A 24,976-nucleotide genomic window follows, 5' to 3' on the forward strand; every position below is an offset into this window, starting at 1 on the left:
CCCACCTGGCACCCGGCGATAAATAAGTGGGTTTTGGGTTGCAGTTTGGGCACTTGGTCTCTAAAAGGTTCGCCATCACTGTCCTAGAGTAACTTTTAAAAGCGGGATTCACTATTGAGTAAATATAAACAGGACAACTGAACAACAACAAAAAAAGATGTTGTGAAATCTTTTAAATTTCAACAAGATGATCTACCTAAAATTCAGCTCACCTATCAATACTATTTTGTTGTATTCTGTGTTCAACCTGGACTGAGAATTTCTGCTAATTTGACACATCATGCTCAATCTTAGATTATGCATGATGCTACGTACCAAATGTATGCCTCTTCAAATGTATGGAAACACATTTAAATATGTAATCAACAGCTACTCTGAAGTCTCACGTGGCAAATATATTCAAGATCCCACAACAGAAGACTCTCCAACTCCTGAACAGATCCAGTGCTCCTATAAAAGTTTATTTCCAAAGAAACCAGTGTAGCTCGCAGAACAGCAATGTCACATGGGCCACACTGGGGGTCCCTAGAACTGTTGTAACTATGTTTTGAAAACGACTGAAACATTCTGCTCGTGCTCAAAGATATGCTTTTTTATCTCAATTGCAGGATTCAAGATACACTGTACTGCTTTTTGAATTATCCTAATGTTTGTTTCTGTAGATTTTCAGAGAAAGCCCAGCGCTCAACAAGGGGAAAAAAATCTGCCAGTGTTTTGCTGAGTAAAGTCATTTTATGTTGTTGTTAGTTGCAAAGTCGTGTCCAACTCATCGCAACCCCATGGACAATGTTCCTCCAGGCCTTCCTGTCCTCTACCATCTTCTGGAGTCCATTGAAGCTCACGCCTACTGCTTCAGTGACTCCATCCAGCCCCCTCATTCTCTGTCGTCCCCTTCTTCTATTGCCCTCAATCTTTCCCAGCATTAGGCCCTTCTCCAGTGAGTCCTTCCTTCTCATTAGGTGGCCAAAGTATTTGAGTTTCAACTTCAGGATCCGGCCTTCTAAAGAGCAGTTGTGGTTGATCTCTTCTAAGATTGACCGGTTTGAATGCCTTGCAGTCCAAGGGACTCGCAGGAGTCTTCTCCAGCACCATAGTTCAAAGTCATTTTATGTAGCCTATCCCAAACATCTATGGAAACCAGAGCAAAGGCAGAATCATCTGGAAAATTTTATATTAGGCCAGAAAAAACTACTTCATGAGGCAATCGGTTCAGATACTTCCAGCTTGCAGAGATCATACATAGTTGTTTTTTTTTCATGGCTTCTTTCGTTTTTCTCTTACCTTGTCTACCTCATTTTTATCCCTTCTACCTTCTAACCTCTTCTGATTAATTTTTGCTCATTGAGCCAGGTGATAAAGATTATTTGGCCTTTTTTTTCCTCTTTCACCACCTTCCCTTTACATTCCAACCCTAATTTCCTCTTGCCTGATCATGCTGCTTATCTTTCTACAAATAAATTACTATGTGAAGCCCCACACATACAGAGGTATTTCTAAGGAAAGTTGAAAGAAGATAAAAAGAAAGAACTGTGACTGGGTAATAAGAGAATTGTATAAGAAAGTATTTGAGCTTGCAGCTTGAGCTTGGTTTTGCTGTTGGGATGCCTTAATTTATATGCAATTAATTCTAAATCTAATAATTCATTTCGTTTCTGGCCTTGGCAATTTTTGAGAGCAGTCCTGTCACTCAAAGACCTGTGCTATCCTCATGTCATATCCTTCCACTTTAAACCTTATGCTTCAAAATGAATTCCTATAAAGAAATATGAGATTGGCTATTACTTACGTAACCTTATATCTATTGAAATCAAATAATTTTACAGCTGACAATTCTTTAATATATTCAGAAAACTAAGAATATATTTTCAAAAATATATTAAGTAGTTTAAAAGGATAAAATCTGAGAACTAAAAATTCCAAAAGCATTGTGATCTTACCACACATTATTCCTAGGGCTGTGCTAAATACTGCCATATAACCGAAGTAAAATGATGTCTGAAACAAACCATACATCCTGAGGAGAAAAAAAAACAGAAGATAAAACAAATTTTAACATTCCCCAAATTATGAATAAAGTTGTGTTATTTCAAGTTAGATGTAAAATGTTAATTACGTACTTTGTCTTGAAAAAGTAGTAATAAAAGGAATACATATAAACATAGATTGCAGTTGAAGCAGCAGAGAGAAAACTCGTCCATTGCCTGAAAAACAAATCAAGAATACCAATTACATAAAATGTTCCATGACAAAACTTGTAACACATATTAATTCAAATTTAATTAACCATTCCGAGTTTCATAAAAAAGTAAATATTGTACAAATGTTGTAACATAAAAACTGTTCATGTTTTTGTTCAGTCTCTACAACCTAAAAGAGACCAAATGTTCGATCTTGCTCTTTAATGGTTAAAACTGAATAAATATATTGTACTTACCACCTATAGTCCTCTGCATTCAGTAAAAAGTATGTACACACAATTGTCACACAAACAGTTACAATGCAAAGGATGACCAAAACTAACATCATGAAGCCATAGACGTAATAGATTTTGTAAGCCCAGAAGGAGGTGAAGATAAAATACCTAAGGAGAAAGTAAGTATAATTCAAATATACATCTCTGGTTAAGCTGATACTGACAAATTGCTTCTATAAAAATAACTTACATTTCAATGAAAATTGATCCGAAGGGGAGAATGCCACCAAGGCAAACAATAACAGCTGGTTCCATAAACCTGGGGGAAAAAAGAACTATTTTTCTCATTTAACCAAGGTCAATGGGAAAAAATCATTTAACAGAATATCCTGTGGAATTCACTGAAGTCGACAGAAAATCACCACTGATTTTTAAAATGCACTAGGGTAAAATCTAAAATATCTTGAATACTTCAATAAAATTCAGACTGTGAGAGTCACAGGTCTGTCAGCCTCTAAGATTAATTACAAAACTGTTGCAATATTAGTTTGTTTTAATATATTGTCCAATATTAGTTATGTTTTGACAATTGATGAGAGCATCTAGCCCCTGCATGAAAGAGATCAATCACTACTTGATGAAAAATGTCACGTAGTTATGAAAGATAATGCATCTTATCTCCTATTATATGCCATCATCTTATGCTTAGATAGTTATCTGGAAGTACCCATAAAGATAAACTACCTTTTAAAGTAGGTTAACATACTTTATCAGATACATGAATACAGACAAATTTAAAATTTACCATTTTTTCTCTGGGATTGGACGAGGAACAGCATTTACTCGGCAAGGAAAATTGGGCTGACCAGAAAGATTTCGTCCAAGTATTGTCCCAACAAGATTTAAAGGAAGAATAACAAAAAAGCAGATGCAACAAACAGCTACCTGTTAAATCAAATAAGAATAGATATAAAATACATTCATTAAAATAAAATCAACCATTATTTTAGCAGCAATTAATCACAAGAAAACACGGAGCTATTCAAAATAGATAGGTTAAATGTTCAAATTGATAGTGACAACTATCAAGCTTTGCTATGAGTTGAACAGCAATGCCCCTCCTATACATTCCCACTCACTCCACAAGAGCATCAACTGCATTGACAGCCTTTCTTTAGGGCAGGGGTCCTCAACCTTGGCAACTTTAAGACTTGTGGACTTCAACTCCCAGTTGAAGTCCACAAGTCTTAAAGTTGCCAAGGTTGAGGACCCCTGCTTTAGGGTATTCTCCTGTTGGAGATTACCTTAGTACAGTGGTGGCGAACCCATGGCATGTGTGCCAGAGGCGGCACTCAGAGCCCTCTCTGTGGGCACACGAGCCATGCCCCGGAGATGCCAACCGTCCCTCTTCAACCAGCCACCCGCTAACTCGCCGAGGTCCCACATGGCCGGATACATCCCAGCACCCATGCGCTCGCTGGCCTCTGGCCAATAGTGTCAGGCAGCAGCCGCCTGGCCCCTGCCTCGCCTTGCCCTGCGACAATGGCACCCCCACCCTGTCTAGTCTTGCCTCACCCCACAGGACGAGCCTCCTGCCCACCGCCCCACCTGCCAGAGACCCCCTGGATCTCCCACAACCCTGCCCGGCCCCCACATGCGTCCCTCCCCACGAGCAACATCAAGGTGATCACGCCCACCTTGGCCACACCTACCCAGTCTGCCATGAACACCACAGCCACGCCCACCCAGCAGGCCACACCCACCCAGCGATAAATAAGTGGGTTTTGGGTTGCAATTTGGGCACTCGGCCTCTAAAAGGTTCGCCATCACTGCCCTAGTAGCTATGCAGATTTCAGTCTTCCATCTTTATCCAACAGATGGAATCTCTCCTTCTTGATGAATACAGTTTCTGCAAATTCAAGTACTCACCATTGTCCCAAAAGGAATAGCTCTTGATGCATGATAATAAATGGCAATAAAATTAATGAAGAAGGCTGTGCCGCACACCATTGCAGGAATAAGGAATGCTCCAATGAACATTTGCTTTATCCATCTTCTTCCTGCCAATCAAAACATTACATGTGTTTGTGATCAGGGTTACGATTATGAACCTTAAAATTCTGCAGTAGGATATCGCTTAACTGGCATGTAACACTGTTTAGACTGATGATGATGATCTCTCAGTACCACTTTCCTCTTGTGGACCTAAAATAGGACTACAACTCAAGGTGGTATTTTCACAAATCTTGCAAATAAATACAGTTTTAAGGCCCTGAAACTTTTCTCTCTGTATCATTAGAAAACACATATTCTGAACATTTTTATCATTGCTTCTTAAATTTGGACATAAATTTGTTATAAATCATGAAACTTTTATTTTCTAAAATCTATTACTCTTGTCTATGAAATTCTGGCAATGTCATAGTACGGTTATAAAATGGTTTTAATGAAGAAATTAATGTACATCATCTTCCTCCTCTCTTGCTGAAATATTTCTCCTCTTGGAAACAGGATCTGAAGATAATTCTCCTGGCTATCTTTGTACCTATTCAGCCAACCATCTCAGTAGGGTATGAGTAGTAGGACAAACTGAATGTATGTCCTTGTTCATGGAAATGTGAGGCTAACAATGAGTTTGGGTCTTCTCATCCGACGGCTCATTTGTGTTCTTGCAGTCTGGTGAGTTAGCTTCCTCCCCATCTGACCTACATAGTCACAGGGATAATCCATACAGAGGTATCTTACAGAAGTATCTCCCACCTCCAAGCAATCATTACAATGCATGATTTCTCCTTGTATGGTAGCCTTTGGGCGCTGTGCGATGCCCACTGGCAGATCTCAGAAGCTGCGTTCTGCTGCTTCCGAAATGTGCCATATAGTTGGTCTTGCACCTTCTTTCTTCCTTTCTCTCCCCTGCGTGTTGCGCAGGCATCTTATCATAAATGCTTGTAGGTAGCCATTCTGCCTGAATTGTTCACGTAGGTACCTGCTCTTCAGTTGTTTAGCTTGCTGGACATACAGTGGCTTCTCACCCTGCCATACAGTGTTTTGATGCAACTCTTTTTATGTCATAGTGGATGGCTACTGTTGAAACTCAGGATGTGTTGAGTGTTGGTGGCTTTGCAATAAACTGTGGTTTAAAGGCTTCCATCTTCTTGCCTCTTGTCAAGCACATCTAAAACTGGTAATTGCCTACCCCTGGTCTAACCATTTCTTCCTCTATTGTGAATTGTATTTCTGGGGAAATGGAGTTCAATAGGGTATGAAAGTCTTTCGGTACATTTCTTTTGATGATGATTAATTTTGGTAGCGGCACCAAAATTTAGGTGTATAGTTTTGAAATGCATGGTGTTCTCGTTTGCGCAGGACCGTTTCTGCAATGACTCCTAACATTAGGGATCCCGTGGGTGTCCCTTTTATTTGCTCATACATTTACCTTTTGACCAGGAAGAAGATACGTTGACAGTATTGGAGTAATTTCATGATTTGTGTCCTGGTTAGGTTTATTCTGATCTGTGTTCTACTAGTCTTTTTCTAGTTTTCTGTCTATTACTTCGGATGCTAGGTGGGGAGGGATGAATGTAAACAGGCACATGAGAACATGATCTCATCAAGGAGCCCCATTTAAGCCTTGTAGTTTTGTCAAAAATGGTGTGGATGATGTGACCGTGCTGTTCAAGGGTAGGATCAGGAAATTTAAGCATTGTGCCAGTCACTATGCCAGCAGCTACTCATTAGTAGCCTCACATTTCAATGAGCAAGGACATAGATTCAATTTCACAGCTACTGAGAACCGTTGGCCGAGCAGATGACCAACCTAGATTGGATCCTGCAACATTATCCTGGGACGTGTATATTTGCCTTCATTCCTGTTATATTAATTACACCGAGTCAATTTCCTCCCTCAATGTTAAATAATTATACCAATAGTATTTATTGTGCATCACATACTATGTAGCCACAGAAGGGTGAGAAAATGGTATGAGATAAACGAACTGTCTTAACAGTCTGAGAATAGATGTGAATCTCTGAACGGAGTACGAAAATCTCCACTATTTGTTATTTAAAAGGAAAAGGAAAAGGAAAAGAAAAAGAAAAATTGAAGAAAAAAATACTAACAACATTAATAATAAGTACTAATATCTGGGGCATACTATTGTTGCATGGATTTATAGTTGATTTAATCACAACAATCAGGGAATGCAGAATAATTCCTCTCTGATGGCCTGCAGTAAGATCTTGAAATAATTCTTTCTTTGGTCCTTTGTCGTTCAGCACATTTACACATGACAAGGACAAAGGTATAGATAGGCTGAAGGTCAGGTACCAAAAACCTAAGCATGAGATTACCGTGTTTCCCCGGAAGTAAACCCTACTCCAAAATTAAGCCCCAGATGATTTTCGGGGTGTGTGCCTAATATAAGCCCAACCCTGAAAGTAAGCTCTAACATGGGGCGGGGCGAGTTGGCCCAGATCTTCCGTGTGACAGCTGGTGCGCCCCCCCACCACTGGCCTGCCAGGGCTTCGCCAGTGGCTGCTGGTAGAACCGGCTGCCACTGGCCCCGCTCTCTCCATCCCACTGTCTGTTTGCCTATGGTCACAATGAACCAAACCCTCGGCGAGCCCCAGCCTCCACCCGCCCTGCCTGCTGGCCCTACCGCTGCTGGGACATTTCTCGGTCGCATTGAGGGCTCTTTGCCCTCCTGACTGCGCTGCTGTGGGCTGCCCTGCTGGGCTGCTCCTCCCTGGCACAGGGCGAGTCGGCCCAGATCCGGAATGCTGCCCTGCTGCCAGGGCCCTTCGCCAGCAGCCGCTGGTGGAGCTGCACCAGCCACGCCTCTGCCTTTGGACTGCTTGAGCGCCAGCCTGCACGCCTACTTGGTGCTGCAGGCGCCGGGCTAAGGGTGAACCTGGCGTTCTTCGGGCCCTGGCGGGTGCTGCAGCCCTCATGCGAGCTGGGCACTTTTGGCCTCTACCGGCTGCTCCTGCCAGATCACCTTTGCCCGGCCGGCCACTGCCACGAGATGAGGAGGTGAGACAGGTGACAGGGGGGTGGAGTTGCTTCCCTCCACCTGCCAAAGCCACGCAGGGTAAGGCTGCAGGGTAAGTCCAAGGAGGAGACTGACCTATTTCCATTATTATAAAGTTATTTTTAATAACAGTTTTGAGTCTATCAATTACTCTCTGTTTCTTACCAATACTTGCAAAAAAAGCCCATAAATTCATCTTTTTAGAACACAGTTACAATCACTTCCAATCATGCTTACTTTCTTTTATAAACATCAAGTCTGTAATATTTTCAGCCCTGGATATGAGGTGTGAGAGAAGCACTGCACTTCTCAATGCACTCAAGTTCTCCCTGCATGCATATAAACGCTCAGCCGGTTGCTTCATCAGCAAAAGTGTTGTTTGTGCAGGAATACATACGGAGACAGACCAGGAAAACTCTTGAAGTAGCTATGCCACATCTTATGCTAGATCAGGGGTAGTCAACCTTGGCTCTTTTATGACTCGTGGACTTCAACTCCCAGAATTCCTGAGCCAGCTAAGCTGGCTCAGGAATTCTGGGAATTGAAGTCCACGAGTCATAAAAGAGCCAAGGTTGACTACCCCTGTGCTAGACGGCACTATGAACAATAATCAAGAAATGCTTTACCTCCTTGCCTGGCGTAAAGGCTCCCTCCAAAGTAACCGTTCACTGGTGATGTTGCAGCATAAACAAAAATAGCAGTACTTAACATTGATCCTCTCCTAAAATAAAAAAAATACATTTATTTTTTTGCTATACAAATGACTGCCCAAAACATACAAAAGGGAAAATAAAAGCACAGTATAAAAATAATTTGGAATGCCTAGTACAGTGATGGCGAACTTTTTAGAGACCGAGTGCCCAAAAACTGCCCCCGCCCCCGCCTCCCGCTCTGCCTGCTCCGGCCCCGCCTGCCCCCTGCCCCGCCCTCCCACAGGGCTCCATGGCCTGCCGCAGATCGCCCAGGCAGCCCTGCAGCGCCATGGAAGCCACGCCCTCCGCCCACACCCCGCAGCATCATCTGCACGCTATGGGGCGCGAGGGCGGAGTCTTGTTCCTGCTACCTGGCTATGTCCTTAGCTGCACTGCTCCATGCAGAGCCACGCCCGGGGGCAACTTTCCTCCAGGGGGGGCTGCTGGTGAGGAAGGGGCCGTGGGCAGAGGCGGGGCTGGGGCAACGGCGCGCGTGCCCACAGAGAGGGCTCCGAGTGCCGCCTCTGGCACGCGTGCCACAGGTTCGCCACCACTGGCCTAGTATACCACTCAAAGAATGATTGACAAGGAAATGTACAACAGCAACAAAAATAATGAAAAGAGTTTTCTACCTCAGAATGCCAGCGGTTCATCCCTGATTAGGCATCACTACTATAGTGTGTTTCACGTAACTGCTTTAGCTGAGCTTTATTAAGATGAGAAACATTAAGATATACTGGCAAAAATAAAAAAGGTCTATTAAAAAAAATTGTTACTAAAAATGTATATTCTCATTTAGTTAAACTTTCTTTCTTGAGCTGAGAGGAGATGGCCATCATTGTCATGGTTAATAGTATCCCAGAAATAATAAAACATATGAAAGTATTATGATGCTATGATGCCACTATGATTTTCTTTCCATAGTTTTCAAACTACAGGGTATAGCACAGGCATGTCAAACTGCCCGCCCGCGGGCCGGATGCGTCTCGCCGAAACCGCGCCTACCCCATTGCCGGCAATGGGGAAAAAGTCCCGATACGTCGCACAACGTCACAAGTTTGACATGCCTGGTATAGCACATCTGAATAGAAACACTTGTTCCTCGCACACCCAACTCAACCAGGGAGATATATCAATAAAAACAGAGTGGCAGAAGGAATTTATGTTCTGTCAGAATAGGAAATAGCATTTTGTTGTTAGTTGCGAAGTCGTGTTCGACCCATCGCGACCCCATGGACAACGTTCCTCCAGGCCTTCCTGCCCTCTACCATCTTATGGAATCCATTTAAGCTCATGCCTACTGCTTTAGTGACTCCATCCAGCCACCTCATTCTCTGTCGTCCTATTGCCCTCAATCTTTGCCAGCATTAGGCTCTTCCCAAGTGGGTCCTTCCTTCTCATTAGGTAGCCAAAGAACTTGAGTTTCCACTTCAGGATCTGGTCTTCTAAAGAGCAGTCAGGGTTGATCTCCTCCAGGACTGACCGGTTTGATCGCCTTGCAATCCAGGAGACTCGCAGGAGTCTTCTCCAGCACCATAGTTCAAAGGCCTCAATTCTTTGGCGCTCAGCCTTTCTTATGGTCCAACTTTCACAGCCATACATTGCAACTGGGAAAACCATACCCTTGACTATATGCACAGGATATTAAAATAATTTTATTAGAAAAAATGATATTGTGATAATTGTTCTCCTCTATTTCAAAAACCATCCCTGTTTCTGACTCTATTAGTATTTCTCTGAGATTCTACCATACTTGCAGCTTTTCTGGCTTCTAGTTGTCTCTCACAGGAATCTAGCAAAGAAAAAATAATTTTGCAGTGCTCTCAATAGTACCCATATCCGGAAAGGAGAATAAAATGTCTGTTTGGTCAGTAGGCAATTAGACTGGATATATGTGGAAACTTTATTCATATCCATATCTTGGGAATGTTGATCTTTTTATGGATATAAAGATAAACCCAGAAGCAGCATCAAGGATTTTTTTTTAAATAGCATTTTCACTGCTGCTTCCTAATGTTAAAGTCAAATGCTTTTCCATATTCAGACAAAAACAAAGCAATTTAATGGTATCACATTCGAAGAATGCAAAAATGTGTTTGGATTTTCAAATATCCAACAACTTGTAACAATTATAACTTGTTAGTAGATACATTTCTTGAAATACAGCTAGTAACAGTCTAAATGTTGGTTCACCAGACTATGTTCTATTCAAGGAAGAGAGTTTAGGATCTAATTCATCGTTTTAAATTTAAAATATGTATTACCATAAATTTGTACTTTACCTATGTTAAAACTCTAAGTCAAATAAACATATGAGTATTATCTATGCATCTTCTAGTTGCACGGCTATTCTTCTATCTTTGGAAAACTCTAGAGCTCCAAAAATAGCTGATATGCAAGTAGGCTCACTGGACCGTACCAATATATATATTTAATATAACCAGAAAGTAATACTTACTCTGTATATAAATCTTCCAGCATGGCAACAATGATTACTATGAAAGAAACCGCAAAGATTTGGCAGCCAGAACCAATAAGGGATGAGAATATTAAAGGATGGCTAGATGGCCTGAAAACGTCTCCGTGAACTTGTTTCCAACCGTATTCATCTCCTAGATCTCTATCCTGCAGAAAACACAATACATTCATTCAAAACAAGAAAAAAAATCTAATTGCCAAACCACAGTCTAATTCAGTCTATAAAGTATCACCCACAACTTGCTCTACCGAAACCTCTTCTAAACTGCACAGATTTTCTCCCCTTTCTCCCTACTCCCACTTTGCAGCAAGTGCATGCTAAAAAGCTCACATCATTGGTCAATAGTTTATGATAATCTCTGATCAACAACTTGCAATCACTAAGTAAAATCTTATTGCCACATCAGTAACATTTCTGAGGAGAGATACTGATGATGGGTAAAGGAGCATTAATCCATGTTGTTACGACTGTAGAAAAAGCATGCAAGAGAATGCACAAAAAATGTATCAAGTGCTGCATACTTGCGGTATGCATCAGTATGCTTTGACAATAACACTCATTTTGGATCTTCCTACCTTTATGTCAAAGTCATTTAAGCTGGATACCAGCCCCAAATTAGGCTATTTCCTATTGTTGAATAGTGCACAATAAGTAAAAATCTAACCTAACGTTTTTATATGTGGGCTTCACATTATTATCATTATTTCTTCAAATTAGGGATACATACATATTTTCAGGTTGAAATTGATTCCTGTCAGAAGCCACAACGGGACAGGACCAAGACCAAAATTAAATTTGATTCAAAATGTAAATAAACGTATTTTATATGATTATTCCTCATAATAATTTCCTTTACTTTCTTAGTTGCAACTCTTAAATGAGATTTGGAGCTATACATAATGATTTGGGGATTAAGAATTATACACCCTTGCTCCAAAAGAAAACACAAGTCCAGATAATCTTCTGCAATATTTTTTATTACTTCGTTGTATTAATGAAGGAGTTTGAATTCTTTAAGGAATAAACTAGTTCAAACAATGTAATTAGAGAAACCAGAAAAAATGTAAGGCACAAATATTATAAAATGACATAACTTATTACATCTCTCACATCTGCAAATGAAGAAACATTTGCTAGTCATATTCTTATTATCTCTAGACCCCAACTTTAGCTTCTAACTTAGGTTTACATACAAATTTAGTTGTCTATGTTTCATTAGATGTCTGAATGCATACATACGAAATTTAAATGCAGAAAAGTTCTAGACATGGAGGAGTTAGGGAACTCTTCTGCTCACTAGAGGAGGCATCTGTGTCAATGGTAAATTGCCTGTTCTACATGCCAAAAGTCCCAAATTCAATCCCCGTCTAGGAAAGATATTTTTTGAAAAGGATAAACTCCATCAGATAATACCTTATTAAATGGAACACTGGGCTAACAAGTTATGTAAATCAGCTGTCCAATAAGTGTAATCAATTTGGTCCCAGACATAGACCAGAAGACCAAGTCTTGAAGAAAATATGTTTTTTTCCAGAGTGAACCACTAGGCATGGTAAGAAAAACAATTTGGCCCACTTCTTGGCCAACTGTATAATATTGGCACATATAGAATTCTCTTTATCAATATTCTAGTACCGTACACACATATCAGATTTCAATGATATTGGAACATGTGCCTTGGCCAAGCTTCTAACTCTTGTATAGTAAAGGGTTAGAATAATGACTGAAGAAAAGGCATTCAAAATACATGAACATTTATCCACATAGATGGGACTCAAAATCTGCTTTATCTTAAAACTGTCTTAAAAATTCTTCCTATTAAGTTTTGAGAATATTATTCTAATTAACGTACTGCGTATAATCTGTATTTTAAGCATATGATACTTTAAAAATATCAACCATGAGTATATGGAAAACTGGTCCCCTTTATTGAAATAAAATTTAAAAATAACAGCCTGTCAGAAAGGGTTTTTAAATCATTATTAAAAAATACTTATAATATTTATGCTTAGGAGACCCTGCACTTACAGAACTGATCACATTGATTTATTATGTTTGATCCCATTTCTAAAACATTCAACCTTTCGGCATCCAGGCTTTCTCATAGACTGAACACATATAAATTTAAGAGTTAAAATAAAAGCAAAAGTTTTACCATATCATCCATTTCTTCTTCTTTACTATATCGTGCATAATCTTTCCTCAGGGTCCTCATTAAAATCATAGAAACCAAGCCCACCAGGAAAATAACCATCATAAAGGAATTGAAGATTGAAAACCAATGAATCTAAAATAAAAAGTAAACACTCATTAATATTATTATTTTTTATTTACAAGCCCATAGATCTATAATTATGAAGAAATGTTCTAAAGGATGACATTAACTTTTTATGAATAGAAAGGAAGTTGAACTACATATAAAACTCTGCAGCCTTTTTGTCTGGCAAAGGCAAAATATATAATATAATATAATAAAACACTAATATTTCACTTTTTCCATTCTGAATAAATGCAAAGCGATACAGACAAAATCTATTCACATTTTATTTTAAGTGAAAAGATGAAAATGGTTTTTTCTTCTTCTCTAGTATCACGAAGTTACAATAACGAATCTAAGATTAGTAACTTGTTCAAATTTATTTGAAAATGATTTCAGAAAAAACGAAGTACGGGTCAATAGTCCATTCTTCAGCCGACTATGATTTCTTCAGAAGCCAGGATAGAAATTTGCAGGCTACCTTTCTATTGTAATTTATTAGAAAGCCAATACCAGTAATTTTTCACAACATGAATATATTAAAGGCTCAGTGAAGATGCCCTGAGAAGATACTGGCCCCTAATTAAAATATATAGAAAGGATATCCTTTGCTCAAATAATTAATGATATTGTAAAAAGGAATTACAAAAGTAAGGAAGAACGGATATGTAAAGTCGGTGTAAAGTCAAGTCTACCGAAAAACCACTCATGCCAACCAAGTCCTCCACTATTAAAGTAATAACCCAACTTCCCACAAGAGCTGTATGAGAACACTATTTAGATGAGGACAAACATATTGCAGCAACCCTGAACTTCAGAAAAAGGATTAGGGGGAGGGTGTCAAGTCCCCTCAAACCACATTTTAGGGGGCTCTGCCATTCTGTTGGGAGAGGGAAGGCTGCACTCTGTTGGGAGGGGGGAAATCTTGTGGACTCTGGGATGTATTTCCTTTACTTTGTTCTCTTCACCTTTGATGTATTCTCTGGGTGTGAAAGGGGGGGCGAGGAATGTGCCTGGGGCCATCTGCCTTATCTCTTACTCCACTGGGAAGAGACCGGGAAGAAACAGCAATGCCTGAGAACTACACCTTATCGCTCCAGTTCCCGTAACAACTTCACACCTATGGACTGGCTGAAGTCAAATTTGCGTGGGAAAACTTTAGATCTTGCTTTGCTTTCTTGCTATCACTATCTCTCAATTAAAGTTCCTTTCGAAACAATGCTTGTTTCAAGAGTTCTGCTTTCTTGGGAGGAGTAGTCGAGGCAGGACCTTACATTAAGCAAGATCTGCAAAAAGGTCAACCCAGAGAGGCAACCGCCCCACCGTGGGGACCGTGAACATCCTGTACCTCCATAGCAACGAACAAGATGAGACAGAGTGCTGGGGAGAGTCCTCTGCAAACACCCACCCAGAAGAAAGTTCCTATGGATGGATGGAAGAAATGGTAAACGTAGAAAGCTCCACGAAGCCAAGATGGTTGCTCAGAGTAGGTAAGAGAGAAGAGTGGGAAGGAAAAGCCCAGCAAGTAACATTTACCTGAGGCAGCCGGAAGAAGGGCTGGAAGCGGGAGATGGACCTGCTCTCTGATGACAGGGACGAATCCTAAGGAGAGCAGGAGTCGACCGACCAGATCCTGAAACAAGCCGTGCAATACATGGTGGACGCCTTTCAGGACCTAAAGACAAAATCCAGGCGACGTAGGAGCAAAAGGAAGGATCAACTGGAAGAAACTGAATGCGGGGGGAATCGGGAACGACCGAAGCCGCGGCGGGGGCAACTGGATCTATGGAAACGATGACGGCCACCCTGGCGGCACAGCAGCCTGTAGCTCCCGGGGGGGGACGCTCCACCAGCCCCTAGAGGGAGAGCCCCACCGGAGGAATCAAAACTGGTTCCCCTAGGGGTGAAATTTGACAGAGACCCCTAGCAACCGAGCTTCTTCCTGGCTCATGTGTTCACCGACATGCAAGTATATGGGAGCACTCTCCCCAGTGAAGAAGTCAGAGTCAGGGTCATCACCCTAGCCCTGGAAGGAACCACAGCCCAATGGATGGTTACCCTGCACAACTGCAATGCACCAGAGCTCTGAAACTTTAACCGTTTCATGACTGCCCTGGGACGGAGATTTGAAGACTGCCTGGCTGATCAGAAGGCAAGAGATCGAATCAAGACCGTGAGTCAGGGGCATTGACTGGTGGCTGAGTACACGGAGGAGTTCCAAGACCTGGCATGCCACCTTAACTGGCCCGAAGACATCTTAATCAGCTGTTTCCAGAATGGGCTGAATGACGACCTGTACAATGCATGCGTGGCTAGGGGTGCTCCAGTTCGATTACCTGACTGGTGATTCCTGGCCGAAGAGGTGTAGATCGACCAGTATCGCTCCGGAAAAATGTGGAAACGGTCTCCACCGGAGAAGAGAGAAGGAGCAAAACCCTCGGCTGCGCCCCCTACTCAACCACCTGCTTCAAATGCGGCAAAGAGGGGCATCCTGCCGTGGAATGCCACAGCAAAACTCCCACCAAAAGAGGCAATGGGCAATCTGGAGGAAAGCCGACTAAGCCCAGCCAACGGCAGAAAGACATGGCCCTGAGGAGTGTGAAGGTCATGGAGTTCCATCCAACCTGAAAAACCAGAGGGTGGAACTCCGAACCAACCAGAAGATGAACACGGGACGTCAGAAAGTGACTACGATGACCCGCTGGTAAGTGGACCGATCGCACCAATGACCATGCCCATAGAACTGTTAATTCCGGGCAGAGAAGGAAAAATAACCCTTTAACCTTCATCCTGGGGTTGGCATGGCTGAAAAAATGGAACCCGCTGTTAGACAGGTGAGACTGATAGACTGGTGAGAGGGACGTTTGAAATTCCCCAGAGAAAAGAACCCCTTACTGAGCAAATGAATACTCGCAGGAAGGAAACAGATCAGGGAGATAGCGGCCACTTTGAGCAGTGAGGCCATGCAAACCATGCCCAGTGAGTACCAGGATCCGGCTGAGGTTTTCAGTGAAAGGGGTTTGGACAAACTGGCCTCGCATCGGCCCACAGACTATGCTATCGAGATCGTTCCCGGGGCGAAGTTACCAAAGCCAATGCTGTATTTGATGACCCCCAGGGAATTGAGCAAACTATGTAGGTTCATCGACAAAAACCTGGCCCGTGGGTTCATACAACCAGCCAGACCACAGGTAGCCGCACCTGTGCTGTTCAAAGAAAAGAAAGACGGGTCTCTTTGTCTCCGTGTTGACTATAGAGGTTTGAATGCTGTATGCGTGGAAAATGTGTGCCCCCTGCCTCTCATCAAAGATATGCTGGCCCACCTATCGGAAGGAAAAATACTTTCTAAGTTGGACCTGCGAGAGGCATATTATAGAGTTAGGATTAAGGAAGGAGACGAATGGAAGACTGCTTTCAACTGCCCCCTCAGATGCTTTCAATTTAGAGTGCTCCCGTTTGGTCTACAAGAGGCCCCAGCCGTGTTCATGCAGCTGATCAACGAGGCGCTCCGTGAGCACCTGTATAAGGGAGTTTTGGTATACCTGGACAATATATTTGTACCGAAACGAGGTGAAACACATGAAGTTGGTCAGAGCGGTCCTAAATAAACTCTGAGCGGCTAAGCTTTGTGCGAAATTGTCAAAGTTTGAATTCCATAAAGAGAAAATTGAGTACCTAGGCTACAGGATTTCGCATGACGGGGTGGAGTTGGACCAGGAAAAAGTATGCGCTGTCTTAGATTGGGCGGGCCCCGCACCAGAAACAGCTACAAAGCTTCTTGGGCTTTGCAAATTTCTACCGACAGTTCATTCCCTCTTTCACCCAGATCGCTTTACCTATCACAAACTTGTTAAAAACAAAAGAGGTGAATAGACCCAGCCATTCCCTGAAGTGGACTATGGAATGCCAAGCGGCATTTGAAAAATTAAAAAGACTTTTCTTGACAGAGCTGATTCTGAAGCACCCAGACCCAGAAAAGGCATTCATAATCCAGGCTGATGCCAGCGATGTAGCAGTAGCAGCGGTGTTACTCCAAGACAACAAACAAGGAAAACTGCATCCCACATTCCTCTGAGGCCACAGACACCTCTCCCTCAACCTCCATAGGCTCCAGTTCCAGCTCATTTTCCTCAGCAGATTCAGGCTCCGACAGAGCCATGACACATCCAGACTCAGAGAGACCATTTGTCATTCAGGCCGATGCTAGTGACATGGCTGTAAGTGCAGTACTGCTCCAAGAAAATAAAAAATCTGGAAGCATTGAAAACCCCAAGAAAACTATCCCCTAAGCAGGGGCACTCAACACTTCCAAAGCTTCAATTTCACCCTCCGCTATTTACCAGAGGGGAAGAACTTCCTTGCAGACGCTCTATCTAGGCCAGGGCTTTTCAATCAGTGGTACGGGTACCACCTGTGGTACATTGGCACCTGGCAGGTGGTACGTGACCATCCTAGAAAAGTGGTAGTGGGGGAGGGGAATGAGCTGAACCGGTGGCAGCACCACACAAGCCTGAGCGAGAGATGGCTGGAGCTGCAAGGCTGTCAGGGCTCAGCGGAAGCGCCAGAATCAGCGCTTCTTTGGGACTGTCAGGGCTCAGTGGAAGAATCAGGATCAGCGCCAGGCTCCAGCTGGAGCTCAGCGCTGATCTTGGTGCTTCTGCTGAGCCCTGAAGAAGCGCCAATCAGTTGGAATGTTGCAGCATCTCCAGGGTCTTGTGATTTACATTCAGATGCTTGGCAACTGATTCATATTTATGACGGTCACAGTGTCCCAGGGTCATGTGAAGTGACCAAAACCTGCTGTAACCACCCAGCAGACGGGGGGAATAAAAACCAAACACCCCCACCCCACCCCTGCTGCCAATCCTCAACAGAAATGCTCACAACAATGAAAACCTCGGACAGGAGGAAGAGCGCCACTGGGCGGGCAGACAGGTGTCTTGCTCTGGGGGGCACTTTTTTCAGTGCCATTGTAACTTAGAACAGTCACTAAGTGAACTGTTGTAAGTCAAGGACTACCTGTACTTCATCACTTTTTTTCTTTTTTTTCTTTTGGTCATCAAGTTTTTGACACCTTGCTAGGCGACTGGTGGTACTCGGATGTTGCCATATCCTAAAAGTGGTACAATGGGTGAAAAGGTTGAAAAGCCCTGATCTAGGCTACCACAATACAACAGCATAAAGACCAAAGTAGTCAAGCCTTTACTCCCTCATAGCAGCTAGCAGCCCCAGTAACCATGAGGGCACAATCAAAAAGCACTCCACCATTAGACAACATTACCACTGTGGTTTTCAAGCTGGGAAAAAAATTAATGGTTCCCTTAGCCATAAAAACCTCTGTTCCATGAGGAAGGGGTACTGACATGGGTAGGGGAGAAATTGTACGTCCCAGCCAACCAGAGATTAAAGATTATGCAAACCTGTCATAACTCAAAAGTGGCTGAGCACTTTGGAATTGTAAAGACCCTATACCTGTTAAAGAGACAATTTTGGTGTCCCTCTATCAAAAAGGACATACGAGGGCTATGTAGCCAGCTGCCCTACCTGTGCAGCAGCAAAATGAAGGTAGGGGAAGACACCTGGCCCTGTGTAGCTGATTGCAAGCCCTTCAGCACTATGGACTTTATTGTAGAATTGCCAGAAAGTGCAGGAAACATTGTTATTTGGGTGGTTACTGGCCTATTTTCAAAGCAGGTCCATTTCATCCCATGTCAGAAGATCCCAACAGCAAAGACTCTAGCAAAGTTATTCCCCCACCACGTCTATCGTCTACGTGGGGCCTCACATCGTATAATTTCAGACAGAGGGGTCCAATTCATTTCTAAGTTCTGGAGAGCATTTTTGGACCTCCTGGGGACGGACCAGAGCCTGAGTTCTAGTCATCATCCTCAAACAAATGGTGGGACAGAACGAACGAACTTGGTACTGGAACGGTACCTCCGATGCGTTATCAGCAGGACAATTGGACTGACCTCCTGCCATTCGCTGAAGTGGCGTACAATAAAGCTATTCATTCTAGCACTGGGTTCATCCCTTTCAAGTGGCCACAGGACAAGAAATCAACCCAATGCCCTAATTGCCCACCAATGAACCCACAATTCCTTCCCTTAAGGAATGGATGAATCAGCTACAAAATACTTGGCCAGTTGTCAGGAAAGTGCTAGATGAGGCTACAGCAGCTTTTAAGGCCCAAGCAGATAAGAAGAGAATGAAACCTAAGCCAGAGAAGGTGAAATTGATTGATTGATTGAACCTTTTTTTTTTGCACACGGCAGCGGAGGCCTAAAGCAAAAAGGTTTTATAAAACCCAGCTGAAGGCCTAGGACTGGGGCGACGGCGTGCGTGCCCACAGAGTGGGCTCTGCGTGCCACCTCAGCCTTAAGGCAAATCCACCCTGTATTCCATTGCAGCCTGCTAAAACCTGAAATAACCTCGCCTTTACAGCCAGCAGCTCACCCAACACCACTACCCATCATGGTAGAGGGTGAGCAACACTTTGAAATTAGGGAAATCCTAGACTCCCATAAACACCATAGAGCCACCCAGTACCTGGTGGCCTGGAAAGACCTCCCAGAAAGAATGGGTTCACAAGAAACATGTTAGAGCGCTTAGATTACTCAAACGCTTTCATGTCTGTTACCTAGATAAACCCGATTAATCTATGTATTCTCGTTTCCTTCCCTTTTTCTTGTTTTCTATTTCCCCCGGTGGACTTATCCTTCTTTTAAGGGGGGGCGGCATGTCAGGTCCCCTCAAACCTCATTTTTCAGGGCTCTGCCATTCTGTATGGAGGGGGGGAGGTTGCACTCTGTTGGGAGGGAGGAAGTCTTGTGGGCCCTGGGACGTATTTCCTTTAATTTGTTCTCTTCACCTTTGACGTATCTCTCTGGGTGTGAAGGGGGGAAGGAATGTGCCAGGGGCCATCTGCCTTATTTCTACTCCACTGGGAAGAGACCGGGAAGAAACTGCAACCCCTGAGAACAACTGACAATTGAGCGCAAAATTTATGTCACTAAGTGAGAAATTTGTGAAGAGTTTTGTCCCACTTTACGACTTTTCTCACCACATTTGTGGAGTGAATGTCTGTAGTTCTTAAATGAGTAAGACGGTTGTTAAGTGAATCTTGTTTTCTCATTGACTTTGCTTGTCAGAAGGTCGCAAAAGGGAATCACATGACTCCAGGACACTGTGACTGTCATAAATGTCAATCAGTTGTCAAGCATCCAAAATAAATCATGTGACCACAGAGATGCTACAACAGTCATAAGTGTGAAAAATGGTCATGTCATTTTTAAGTGCTATTGTAACTTTGAACGGTCACTAAATGAAGTATTGTTAAGTCAAGGACTAAATACACATATATACACACAAAGTCAAGGAAAACACAGAGAAAAGAAAATTGGTGTGGACAGGATCAAGATCGAACAATATGGTAGTATCAGAGACATAATTCTGATCTTGCCAATGTTAGCCAATTTTAACATTTTCATATCAGTTATAAAAATAGTTTGAACTTTACATTTTTGGACGTAAGCAGGAGTGGAGTTGTTAAGCCATTATAAGGAATTTTGTAAACTTGAGATATTTAGCATTTTTTAAAGTCTTATGATGAGGGGGTCCCTTATCCTTTGGACTGGTGGACATATATTTGGAATACATTTTGTACATTTGAGTACATAATGGATAATTTAAAAAAACAGTTGCCAAGGTGGCTGTGGCTTGTAACAAAACATCATTTACCACTAAACTAACTAGTGAGGTTACTTCCCAACGTCTTCTCTCATCTATCCTACCTCTGTCTTTGAGGGGGGGAGAAAAAAAGAGAGTTCCAAACAAAATATTTGGTTGTAGCCACCCATCGTTTTATATAAATGCCTCTATGGTCTACTTGATCTAGGGAAATAAATATTTCATTTTAAGCTGGTGCTTTGCAATAATCTATCTATCTATCTATCTATCTATCATCTATCTATCTATCTATCTATCTATCTATCTATCTATCTATCTATCTATCTATCTATCTATCTATCTATCTATCTATCTATCATCTATCTATTTATTTGAAAACCCTTGAGCCCCAAGGAAAATATCACCAGGCACCATCTTGAGTACATAGGTTTGAATATAATGAAATATAAAAGAAGCATACCCTGTGTTGAAAGAAAGATGGGTCAAGATATTTGTCAAATCTATCTTCAAACTTCACATCTGACTTTTTCCATTTCACCTGGAGAGAAATTACATTTAGAAAATCTGACACAGTATGTTACAAATCAACAAGATCAACCCAGTTCCAATTCCAGACAACACTAAGAGAAACAGGGCAAACATCGATGAAGAACAAATGCTGGAAACCGGAATAGCATTAACTGCTAACATACTTTTTCTAGCAAGCCACTGGTACTTTCAGGTTTTAATGAATGACATCAGTATACAAGGAAAAAAATGTTTTTAAATGTTTTAAACCACTATAAACTACCCAGAGTCACTAGAAGCCAGTAGTAATTTTATTTATTTTTATTATTAAATTAAGCAAGTATAATGTTCTGCGAGAGATCTTTGTCTAACAACTACTCGTTCAATATAATGAAATGTGAGAATGAACTTGGAAGATAGGGGCAGGGGGAAATGCTGCCTAGGAAATGATTAGATAAAAGGGGGAGGAGCCCACAACTGAGTACAGATAGTCCTCAACTTACGACCACAATTGAGCTCAAAAGTTCTGTTGAGACATTTATTAAGTGAATTTTGCCCTATTTTACGACCTTTCTTGCCTCAGTTGTTAAGTGAATCACTGCAGTTGATAAGTTAGTAACCCAGGTGTTAAGTGAATTTGGCTTCCCCATTGAGTTTGCTTGTCAGAAGGCTGCAAAAGATGATCACATAATCTTGGGACACAACAACCATCATAAATATGAACCAGTTGCCGAGCATCTGAATTTTGATCACGGGGGACGCTGGAAAGGTTTAATTGTGAAAAATGGTCATAAGTCACTTTTTTTCAGTGCCACTGTCCCTTTGAACAATCAGTAAATGAAGTGTTGTAAGTCAAGGACTATCTGTAATGGGCAGAGAAAGAAACTTAGAAAGGATCTAACCTGACTGGTAGTAAAAAGAGACAGCAGGAGATCTGTTCTTTCAGATTTGCAAGATTATGTTAATGTAGCTTTAAAGTCAAGAAACATTAGTTCGTCATGTCATGTTTCCTGTCTGGTCTACTTGGAAAGCTGACATTCAGAGACTGTTCAAACTTGCAACAATGCAAGTTATTACCAGTCCTCATTGTTCTAGCCCAGGGGTAGGCAATCTTGGCTCTTTTATGACTCGTGGACTTCAACTCCCAGAATTCCTGAGCCAGCATGTTTGCGCATGTGCGTGGGCACGAACGGAAACACTAGTGCGGGGGGCATCCGTGCCCCATTTGTGCATGCACGAACGGGCCACTAGCACGGGGGGTGTGCGCGGCCCATTTACGCAAGCACAAACGAGCCGCTAGCGCAGGGGTGTGTGCACGGCCCATTTGCGCATGCGCGAACGGGCCACTAGTGTGGGGGAGGGGTGCGTGGCTCATTTGTACAGCCGCGCACCCGTAGTGGGTGCTAGCCACCACAGGGGTGCGCGGCTGTTCACGCATACACAAGCACAGCTGCTAGTACTGCGCCAGTGGGTGTAGCCCCATTTACGTGCGTGCACATAAGCTGCTCTCCCCTCCGGGCAGGTTGGAAAACTTTGCTTTAGATTATCCTTCTTGTTGTGATTTGGATAACACTATGCTAAGGCTGGAGTGAGTAAGCAGACAACGAACTATGATACATATTGTGATTAAAGCCCACCATCATAATATATGGACAATACTTGGACAAAATGTGGTTCTGCCAACTTGCTATTTCTGCACCTTAACAGCTATGTAATCATGACCATTATTATTTATAAATTCAGATTACTTACAGAGTAAGACATCTGGATTTTAGTGTTGGGCACCAATTTAACTTTCCCTTCGCTTGTCAGATTCACATCCACAATTCTATTTCCATTATAACCTATTTCCAGCTTTTTATATGTCCAGAGATAAAAATCTTCACCATTTTCATCTGCTTCACCAACAATACCTGCAGAGGGAGAAAGTGAGGAAAAGAAATTAATTTTACTGCACTAATTAACCACTGATTAACTAAAAATGGGAAAATGTTGTTTTGAATAGAGTTAAAAGATTAGATGATTGGATTTAATTATGGGTAAAGAGAACAGAATAAAAATGGAAATAAATGTACAGTATACTAGTTTAAGAGGGATGTGTATTTTAAGTAGTATATTATTTTCTTATTTTTTTCCCTTTTTTTCCTTTCTTTTTCTCTCTCACGTCTTTTCTTTTTTGTGTGTCTTTTTCTTACTTATTTTTTTAAGACATGAAAATAGATTTAAACACTTTAAGGTAATTAATTCTGGGAAAATTTTAACCAGTAGAAATGTTTTGAACATAAAGCTCAAGACTGTATTGATTGGAAACATGCGGAAGAGGTCTTCATCCTGCAGGGGACAGACAATGGCTAGAATGATGATGATAATTCATACATTGTCCTACATCAGACATGTCAAACACAAGGCCCGGGGGCCGGATGCGGGCCGCGAAGTGCTTTCATCTGGCCCGCGAAGCCATCCTGGAAACAGTGAGGGAACGGGCCCGCTGCCTTGGCCCTGGCCCAGGCCAGCTGGGAGCCAATGTACAATTTTGTGGTGGCCATCTTGGCACTTGCCCCGGTGGACCATGCCTTGGCACTTGCCCCGGTCCCACCCCCTTCTGCCAGAGACCCTCAGATCTGTCCCACTCCTGCCCAGGCCTCCACAGGCACCCTTGATGCGAATGATGTAGAACTGGCCACGCCCACCCAGTAGGCCACACCCACTCCATCCATGCCCATCCAGTAGGCCGCACCCACTCTGGCCACATCCACCCAGCCCCACAAAGGCAACCACAATGCTGATGCGGCCCTCAGTGAAATTGAGTTTGACACCCGTCCTATATCATAAGATGCTTGGTTTATGACATTTATGTAAATTCAGTCAAATATGATTTATTAAACAATCATTAAACTATGGTTTGGAATAAACATAGTTGTTTTCAATAGAATGGTTGTACTTCTACACATTGTAGGCATATGTTTCTTACCCCATATTGGCAAATCATCAATGTACATCTGATACCAATAGTGATTTTTGATAGCATAAACAAATGCATCTCTTGTTTGTTTATCTAAATCTATTTCACAGTAGGTGGTCTGCATGACATCATCTGCAAAAAGCAAAACAATGTGTTAACAGTGGTTTCACAGATTGTCACATCAATATCATCAAAATACATTTTACTAATGAATCAGTGCAAATATACCAATCTTGCTCTTATGCTGTTAGTGCCATACATTTATTTCCAATACACAGAGTATAAGACTAACCTAATTTGAAAGGGAAAACAGAAGTGTAAATTCTATTTATGTGGAACAATTGCATAGTTAGGATTTTGAAATAAAAATAATTTGCCAAATGCTATGATTCACCATATAGGCTATGAGCCTATATTCAGTTAAATCCAACCAAAAGCATCCTATCAATTCTTAAGAGGCTTATTTCTGTTGGAGCCTATGCAACTTGTATTTGGGATGGTCTTCCAGTAAGGGTTTGTATTTATTGACTTAATTCCTCAAACTAAATTTTATAAGGACTTTTTAGCTGTACTGATTTTCATGGCAGACGCAGCTCCAGGATACATGTCAGCATCATTTTTCCAAATTAATTTTGCTAGCACATGTACTGAACTGGGCTAAAGCTAAAACAAACAAACAAAAAAGTACACTTAGTTTAGACCATTGTTTCTAAATGTAAGCAACTTTAAGGACTTCAACTTCCAGAATTCCCTAGCCAGCAGGGGGAAACTGAGGAATTCTGGAATCTGAAATCTACTCATCTTAAAGTTGCTAAAGTTGAAAAAACACTGCTTTAAACAGAGCTCTCAGAAAAGATCACATTCTTTTTCTCTGAGGGCTTACTTACTTGGTCTGATATACTTAAATCACTACAAAGCTTTTTCTCTACTGCACGTTAATGTTTTAA

The 24,976-nt window shown here is 42.0% G+C and overlaps 1 protein-coding gene across 1 annotated transcript in view; it reads right to left on the reverse strand.

Annotated features, from left to right (window-relative positions):
• Positions 1-24,976, reverse strand: part of TM9SF3 (transmembrane 9 superfamily member 3) — a 40,540-nt gene that overhangs the window by 3,367 nt on the left and 12,197 nt on the right. The window contains exons 3-14 of the mRNA XM_015824945.1: positions 24,039-24,161; positions 22,820-22,980; positions 21,021-21,098; positions 12,770-12,901; positions 10,594-10,760; positions 8,070-8,164; positions 4,343-4,473; positions 3,219-3,358; positions 2,664-2,732; positions 2,435-2,581; positions 2,118-2,201; positions 1,938-2,014 (exon numbers count right to left, since the gene is read on the reverse strand). Of these exons, the coding sequence (XP_015680431.1) occupies positions 1,938-2,014; positions 2,118-2,201; positions 2,435-2,581; positions 2,664-2,732; positions 3,219-3,358; positions 4,343-4,473; positions 8,070-8,164; positions 10,594-10,760; positions 12,770-12,901; positions 21,021-21,098; positions 22,820-22,980; positions 24,039-24,161 (1,404 nt within the window). The remainder of the gene's footprint in view (positions 1-1,937; positions 2,015-2,117; positions 2,202-2,434; positions 2,582-2,663; positions 2,733-3,218; positions 3,359-4,342; positions 4,474-8,069; positions 8,165-10,593; positions 10,761-12,769; positions 12,902-21,020; positions 21,099-22,819; positions 22,981-24,038; positions 24,162-24,976) is intronic.

Source organism: Protobothrops mucrosquamatus, unplaced genomic scaffold, assembly GCF_001527695.2.
Source record: "Protobothrops mucrosquamatus isolate PMUCROS unplaced genomic scaffold, P.Mucros_1.0 scaffold2421, whole genome shotgun sequence".
Lineage (NCBI taxonomy): Eukaryota > Metazoa > Chordata > Lepidosauria > Squamata > Viperidae > Protobothrops > Protobothrops mucrosquamatus.